Source organism: Myotis davidii, unplaced genomic scaffold, assembly GCF_000327345.1.
Source record: "Myotis davidii unplaced genomic scaffold, ASM32734v1 scaffold228, whole genome shotgun sequence".
NCBI classification, from domain to species: Eukaryota; Metazoa; Chordata; class Mammalia; order Chiroptera; family Vespertilionidae; genus Myotis; species Myotis davidii.
The window spans coordinates 1,241,487-1,249,867 of record NW_006300104.1 but is presented as its reverse complement, the minus strand read 5'-3'; the positions used below and the strand labels follow the sequence as shown (position 1 = coordinate 1,249,867).

The window sequence follows — 8,381 nt, the reverse complement described above, 5'->3', positions numbered from 1 at the left end:
TGTTTCCTTTCAATGGCTGCAAACAAAGACAAGAGTGACTGTTTTTACTATGCATCGGTGGGCCGAATCCACAGCGAGCCTCCACACATCAATATATGCATATAATACCAAAATATTTCATTTCAAAGACCCCTAATATTTACCTGTATCAAAAATATTATATAGTACTGAAAGTATGCCTTAAACAGGATATCCCCATCTTAGGAACAGGTGATATGATATTATATAACAGGGTCTGTGGTAGGGCTATCACCTCCACTCTCCTGAACACCAAATCACATACAAGTTCAGACATATACGAAACTTCCTTTTAAAGCACATTTTAATCTGCGGTCTTCATTCCTTGCTTTTTCTTTTCTGGAGCAAATCTAATGCACAGTGGACTGTGGGGACATCTACTGTTGGCTTTGCACAGTTCACCTTCTTTTCCCAGAGAGAGCTGGAGACCAATGTTAATGAGAAGCAAATGATCTGCATTTTCCTGTTAAGAGCCGTATCCTAACAGATCAGAGTCAATAGGAGTTACCAGCACAGTATTCCTCACCAGTGACTTTCTTAAGTTAACCACTAGTCAAAATGATGGTCTACAGCTGAGCTGGAAGGCCCAGTTATAAGGCCTGGAATGTGGAGTCTGGAATCCTTCAAAGCACTATTCACCAAGTAGGAGAATTCGGGATAAGGTAGTCTAGTACTGGACCCCAAACATAAGACCTTGATATAACAATAATAATGGTAATTATCACACCATTACACTCTTATTCATGTGCCGAGATTAAGACTGTGTGAAAAGTTTGCCCATTATTCTCTCACCGAGTGCTGCAAGCAATGATGCCCCAAAGACCACTCAATGGCACAAGTCCTATTGATTATTAACACTGCTTTACATTTTAGTGCTTCCCTCTTAATTCTCAACTAGCCCACTGGCAGATTCTTCCCCAGGAAGGTCAAGTACAATGATTCCCACTTTGAAAGACAACTGAAGCACTGTGAGGTCATGTTGCTTAAGAGAGTCAAGAGCCTTGACCCCTTACTTAATAACATCCTTGTAAGGTGTCTTTGTTGAACTTACTCTGTGGCATTGGCATTCATTCAGTGGTTACGTTCACCGAGGCCCCAGTGAAGGTACAAAACCCTCCCTCAAAGAGCTAGTCTCAGGCCTCTTTCCTAATCCAAAATTTGGAGAGCTCTTCCTCTGGGCTGGCTTTGAGCTTATAAGGAATTTGTCAATCTCAAGGTCATCTTTCCCCTTCACGATATGGGCTTGCCAATACAAAAAAAAAAATTCTTTTTCAAAAATTTTTTAAAAATCCAAATTCTCTTAAATCTTGTTTTCCCAAGTCAATGGCAAGGTAAGAAATCTAAATGTTCTTCTCATCAGAGTGAGCAACTCTTTGAGTTGGGAACCATATTGATGCGACAAATTCGTCAACGTTTCTGTGTACAAATGCAGAACCTCAGATAGTTAGCGCAGTTGACATGTGGCAGTGCATGTGCATCCTACCTGAATAATGATGGTGAGGCTCTTGAGGGCTTTTTAAGGAAGCTGAGATTTCTGAAATTATAGAGAAGATTGGCATTTTAATTACTTGGCTGGAGATAAACACATGCTCCTGAATATATTGCCTTCAAAGTTATTATTGAACAAGTTAATCAGAAAGGCTTCTCGGTATTTGAAAAAGATTGCCTAATACCCTTTAACCACATTATTGTGCATGGTATCCTGACAGCTTCCAATCATCAATGCAATATCTCCAAACATATTTATATAGGGAATTGAAGAAAGACAGGTAATATTAGCCTCAAAGATCTATTTCCTCTGAACCAATTACACCTCTGGGTTGCAGAAGGCACTCAGCTGCCCATCACACTTCACGACATCCCAGAAGCACAATTCTCTGAGCTCCCTACCAAGATGCAGTACCCATATAAAGACATTATTAATATCAGGTTATTAGCAGACAACTTCCATGACCTAAAATGACAACAAAATGATGAAACACATTAAGAGGTATAAGCAGAAACAAAGGAGTGGGTGGAGAATATGACACCAGGGATCTGCTTGGTTGCAGAAGGACTGTGTGCTGGGAACATCTCCTGCAGGTTTAACTGGTTCTCTATTATGTGCTCAAGTCCCAAATTACAAGCCTCCAGAGAAATCCTTTGCAACAGTTTTGCCATTTCATAAAATCAAAATTAAAGTGGAGAACTTCGGTCTCATGGTGATCACTGCTTTATACCTAGTAGAGTGTGCAGCATAATGAACACAATTTCATAGATCTCTCCGGCTCCTTGTTGCTGGATAACGAAAGGAACAGAAATCCCTTCCTTTGGGGGTGCTCGGTAAAAAGTAGGATCAGCAGAAAAGTCTCTTCCTTTCTGATCTCATGTAATAATAATAATAATAATAATAATAATAATAATAATAAATGGCATTCAGTTCCCACTGCATGTAATGCTAGATGTGACAGATGTGAATAAGATGTCTCTCTTACACTTAGAGAAAAGCAAATATGAAATAGTGGGAAAGAAAGACATGTGAAACACAATCACAATACAGTTTGCTAAGTTATACAACAGAGGTGTATACAGAAGCTTATGGAAACTTCATAGACAAATAATATGAAATACTTTAAAGAATATGGGCATCTAAGTCTGATAAAGCTAAGTTTCAATCCTGGATTTACCACTGAAGGAGCTATGAGATCTTGATTCAGTACATATTTTTTGAACACCTACTATGTACCAACCACTGGTCTATGCTCAAGAGAAATTATATTAATGAACACAGATGAAGACTTTGGCTACATTCTAGTAAAGGGAAGTAGAAAATAAACAAACAAGTAAATATATAATTTATATAGTGTATTACATATATATCAAGTTAAAAGGGTTAGAAAGTATGGGGGATAGGGAGTTTACCATTTTACACAGGGTGGCTAGGCTAGGCCTCTTTGATAAGGTGAAATCTGAACACAGGCCTAAAGGAAGAGAGGGGGAGAGTCATATGGATAAATGAAAAGCATTCCAGGCAGAGGTAACAGCAAGCGCAAACGCCCCAAGGCCCGGACCATGCTTGCTGTGTGAAGGAAGAGAAGTGTGGCCCCAGTGGACTATGCTGAGAGGAAATGAGGTTGGAGAGTTGGAGGAGAAGCAGATCAAAAGGCCCTTGTAGACTGGATTTTGCTTTTACGGAGTGAGAGGAAACACCTTTTCAACAAAAGAGTGACTCAACTGGACTTGCAGTTTGGAAGGGTTATTCTGGCTGCTCTCTGGAAATAGACAGAGAGCAGTAGTTTGGAGGCCATCCTGTAAACCAGGGAAGAGATGGAGAGTGCTATGTGGAGGTAGCAAAGTGATCAGATTCTCTGAAGGACTTATTGATGGGCTAGACATGGAGATGTGAGAAAATGGGCGATAATGACAAGACTTTGGCCTCAGCAACCAGATGGATGGAGTTACTATTTCCTCAGATGGAGGAGAAGATAGGTGGAACATTTTGTTTGCAGCGCCTTCTAGACCACGCGGAGGTGTTAACAGCTGGGTGGTCATATTCTGCATGGCGGAAATACTGAATGAACGGGCTCATGAACATGAGCCTGGAAATTGGGACTGGAACCAGGCTGTCAAGATCACAAGAAAGACTAAGCAATTTGCAGCCTATCCTGTAGGAGGTAAAGGAAAGCATAGCAGTGAAGATTTATGGCTCAGAAAGATAATTCCAGTAGGAATGTGGGCCAGTTTAAAGGGAGAGAAAACCACCACCATACTAGCGCAACATCAAGGGCGGGACGGGGGGCAAAATAAAGTACACGCTTTTTGTTTAGGAAAATAAATGTTGGAGGCTTGAAGGCAGGAGCAGTGGGGGAGAGCAAAACAGACAGCTTCTACAGATGGAGGTGGAGGTAACAGAGTTAGAAGACAGAGTTGAAAGCTGAGAGCAGTGGTGTGGAAGGGCACAGTAAATGACTGAGGTTTCCAGCTTCGGTGAAGGAAGAGGAGGCTATCAGAGAACCAAAAGTCAGTCAACGAAGACAACAAAGAAATAGAAGAACAGCCAGGGAAGAGTAGCCTCAAGGAAACTTAGGAGATGGATAAAATGGTCAACGTAAGGCATCGCCGAAATAGCTCAGTTGGGAGAGCGTTAGACTGAAAATGGTCAACGTAAGTGCCACTGTTTTGACGAGGACTAAAAAGAGATCATGTGGCTTAGCAGTCAGCATTGGATAGCAGTAGAGTGGTGGGGACAGACACCATGGGCTGATGAGCAAATGTTAATACTGTTTCAACCCATTTGGAGGGGAGGAAAAGGAGTGGCAGCTTGAAAGCCATGTAAAATCAAGGACATGATTATTTTCTTCTTTTGTATAGAAAATGGCTTAAATTTGTTTGTAGGTAGAGGAGAAGGAATCGACTGTAAAGGGGGCACTGTAAAACCCAATAACAGAGTGAAACAAGACAACAGAAGGGAAAGATACCCAATCTGCATCAAGGGGTCAAGAATATGGAAAAGAGCTCACGGAGTGTGGTGAAGTTTAAAGTTAGCTACTGAGAGTGGCTTTCCCAGGGAGTTGTCTCACACGACGGCCCTACTTAGCCAGCTGGGTAAGAGTCCTACTGAAAAAAATGTAGGAAAAGGTATCCCCTTATAATCTTATGAATAGCTCTTAATGAGTAACATGTAAAAAAGTAACATGTCTAAATGAGCTCAGTGCTTATACCCTCACACACAAACAAAACTAGAAAATCACAGTTAAATACAGGCAATCCAAAATTAGACATCAGTCCTGATGTACCTGGAGAAAGACATTCAACTTTCTATTTTTATGCTGAACTTTCTACTTTGCATATTAAACAGGTCATAGATAGAATTTCAAGAACTACAAAAATCTCAACAGAAGACACTGATAAGACAAAAAAATATTTAAATACAAAAACTTACTGCCAACTCCATTTGAACTTCTCAACCTGTTGAAAAATTAAAGTTGTTTAGACAATGCTTTACATTTTCCAGTGATCAAAGGAAGAAGTATGTGAAACAATAACAATATAGAGTCTATACATATATATAAGTACTAGAGGCTTGGTGCATGAAATTCATGCACTCAGGGGGGTCCCTCAGCCTGGCCTGTGCCCTCTCGCAGTCCGGGAGCCCTCGGGGGATTTCTAGAGCCCGGCTTCTGGCTGAGCAGTACTCCCCCTCTGAAGCATACTGACCACCAGGGGGCAGCTCCTGAATTGAGCGTCTGCCCCCTGGTGGTCAGTGCGCGTCATAGCAGCCAGTCGTTCTACCATCGGGCTGAAACCAGCTCTCTGACATCCCCAAAAGGTCCCAGATTGCAAAAGGGTACAGGCCAGGCCGAGGTACCCCACCAGTGCATGATTGGGCCCGGGGAGGGACGCGGGAGATTGGCCAGCTGAGGAGGGACCATGGGAGGGCTCCAGGGCATGTCTGGCCTGTCTCACTCAGTCCCTATAGGCTAGGCCCCAGCAGCAAGCTAACCTTCCAGTCAGAGCTTCTGCCCCCTGGTGGTCAGTGCACATCATAGCAACTGGTCAACCAGTTGACTGTCTGCCTCCTAATGGTCAGTGCACGTCATAGCAAGCAGTTGAGTATCTTTAGCATATCATTAGCATATTACGCTTTGGTTGGTTGAATGGCCAATCAGACAACCGGACACTTAGCATATTATGTTTTTATTATATAGGCTGTATGTGTGGATATATTTCATTGACAGAAAAGTATCAGTTACCTTTGACCCCTATCTTCATCAACCAAGAAATAGTTCAAATATGCATGTAATTCATCTACTATGTAGGACCTAAGCTAACTGAAAAGCAGTTGTTGGGTTTTGGTTTTAATTAGCTATGATCACACAACATATATAAGATTAATTGTGTTTGTGTTGTTCTGGATCATTGAACTAAAGGGTCCCTGAACTATGCAAAGCAGATGCCTACAAATGAGTCTGTGAATATCTCCAGACAAACCTACAAATCAGTTTCATTAGCCCACGTGGCCCCTAAATGTTCACAGGCTGAAATTAGCTTTAAATTGTTACTTGCCCTGCTCAAGTGCACAAGTGGCCATGGGCAAGTCTGAGTAAATGCATTTAAAGAATATCTCCAGTATGTAAAGTCCTTGGGGGGGAAAGTACAATTACAATTATTGTTTAATTTCATGCTGCAATAACCCACTACTCTGCATGTGCACAAACTATTGAACCTTTGGGAGAAGAAAGTCACGTGTGCTTTATGTCTAGAGGCAGGCTTGCACACAGACCTTGATAAAAAGCTCTAGCAGAAAAGGTAATCTCTGATGGAGCTGACTACAACCTGAAAGTCACATCCCACCTGCTTGGTAGCAGCTGGCCCTTTGTAGAATAGATGGTTTTAAACTCTGCTTCTGTGGCTGTATGGATAGTGAATTTGATGATATAACTGGAAAAGTCCAGAAAACACTACAAATAAAATAGAATAATCTTTGCTCGTTTCATTTTAAAATTTTATTTCTCTGACTACTAATAAAATTCCAGGATTCTCAAGTCAACAACCAGGTGTCTATCACTTTCTCCCCTCCACCCCCCCTTTCCCCCCCACCCCCAGCCTTGCCGATCTTTCTTTCTCTCCTTCTCCATATTTTTCAAATTTGCTGCCCTGACAAACACTTAAGATGTTAATGAGAAGCCAAAAATAAAAAAGATTAACCTCATGAACAAAAAAGAAAAAATGTTTAAACAAGAATTATTTTTAAAACTAAAGAAAAAAAAAACATAATCAGGTTTTTAGTCTCAGTCTTTTTCTTTAGGCAAGACAGCATCATCTCTACTCTTTAATGCAAATCCCACAATCCTATCTATCAGAAAAGATGTGGTGCTCATTATTCCATGTGTGCTTTTTGACATGGAAAAGACAAATGGTTAATTTGCTATAGTACCAGGTGCTACATTATCATCTTAAAAGGCACTGAGATGAGATCTTGTTGCCAGAAATGGAAAAACATGAAGAATAAATGATTTTCATTTGTTGCTATCAAAAAAATACGGTCATTGGACAAACACTATATTTCTCCTTTTCTGACCAAATTAAGCCTGTATTCCCAATCCTGTTAAAAATAAAAACAGAAGCCAAAGATGCTAAAGACAGACATTTAGAAATACTCACAGGGAGTTCCTATTGAGGTTGGTGCTCCAGGAATTCCTCAAAGAGTTTTTACTCAGATCCTGAGCAGAAGGGAAAGGTTATTACATGTTTACCCAACATTTTCCTACCCCACGCTTCCAGTAACATGCTTGCAAAACACAATCCTTGAAAAGTACAATCCTTCCCCCCTTCCTATAGCTCATTATTTCTCTTTTACTTAACATACTAGACATAGGCTAGAAAGATGCATAATGTTAGCACAAAATATGAGTAACTCAATCTGCTGATGGACTTTAACAGAATGAAATTATTTGTGTGGTGACAGCAAAGAGAAAATGTAATATATAAAGGTTTTTACAAAAATGAGAGTGAAGCCCAGCCAGTGTGGGGTCAGTGATCGACTGTCAACCTATCAACCGTGTTGTCACAGTTCGATTCCCTATATCAGGGCACATGCCAGGGTTGCAAACTCGATTCCCAGTAAGGGGCACGCAGGAGGTAGCTGACCAATGATTCTCTCTCATCATTGATGTTTCTATCTCTCTCCCCCTCTCCTTTCCTCTCTGAAATCAATAAAAATATATTTTAAAAGAAACTAATATTATTTGTAAAAGAGAAATGAGAGCGAACATATAAAATCAAGAAGAAATAAAGGTCAACATTGACAGGAAACATCAATCATTACATCATGTCCTATCATTAGTAGACTTTTGTGTCAGTTGATTATTTAGAATAACCTTACCCTGAAATCAGCTCATTCTTTTTCCTATTTAGATTCAACTATTATTTCTCGAAATTTAGGACACTCCAGCCATTACTCTAGGCATTTCCATTGGTGTTATTTTTGTCATCCACTATCAATAACCCCCTAAGAGATTAGCCCCATTTTAGAGACTCAGCTCCTGAAGCTCAGAGGTTAACGGATGTATACCTATAGCTTTGAAACCCAGGAAGTGGCACAACCAGGACTGGACAGGGCACACAGATCCCTGCCTCCAATTACCTTCAAGCAATATTACATTTTACTATCAAAACCTTTCACAGCCTGGCCACGGCTCAGTGGTTGAGCGTCTGCCTATGAACCAGGAGGTCACGGTTAGATTCCTGGTCAGGGCACATGGCTAGGTTGCCGGCTCCATCCCCAGTGTGGGGCGTGCAGGAGGCAGCCAACCAATGATTCTCTCTCATCATTGATGTTTCTCTCTCTCTCTCCCTCTCCCTTCCTCTCTGAAATCAATAAA

At 41.0% G+C, this 8,381-nt stretch overlaps 1 protein-coding gene across 1 annotated transcript in view; it reads right to left on the bottom strand.

Moving 5' to 3' along the window:
- Positions 1-8,381, bottom strand: part of TRPM6 (transient receptor potential cation channel subfamily M member 6) — a 117,583-nt gene that overhangs the window by 20,621 nt on the left and 88,581 nt on the right. Inside the window, exons 29-32 of the mRNA XM_015572264.1 lie at positions 7,162-7,230; positions 4,940-4,965; positions 1,502-1,552; positions 5-16 (exon numbers count right to left, since the gene is read on the bottom strand). Of these exons, the coding sequence (XP_015427750.1) occupies positions 5-16; positions 1,502-1,552; positions 4,940-4,965; positions 7,162-7,230 (158 nt within the window). The remainder of the gene's footprint in view (positions 1-4; positions 17-1,501; positions 1,553-4,939; positions 4,966-7,161; positions 7,231-8,381) is intronic.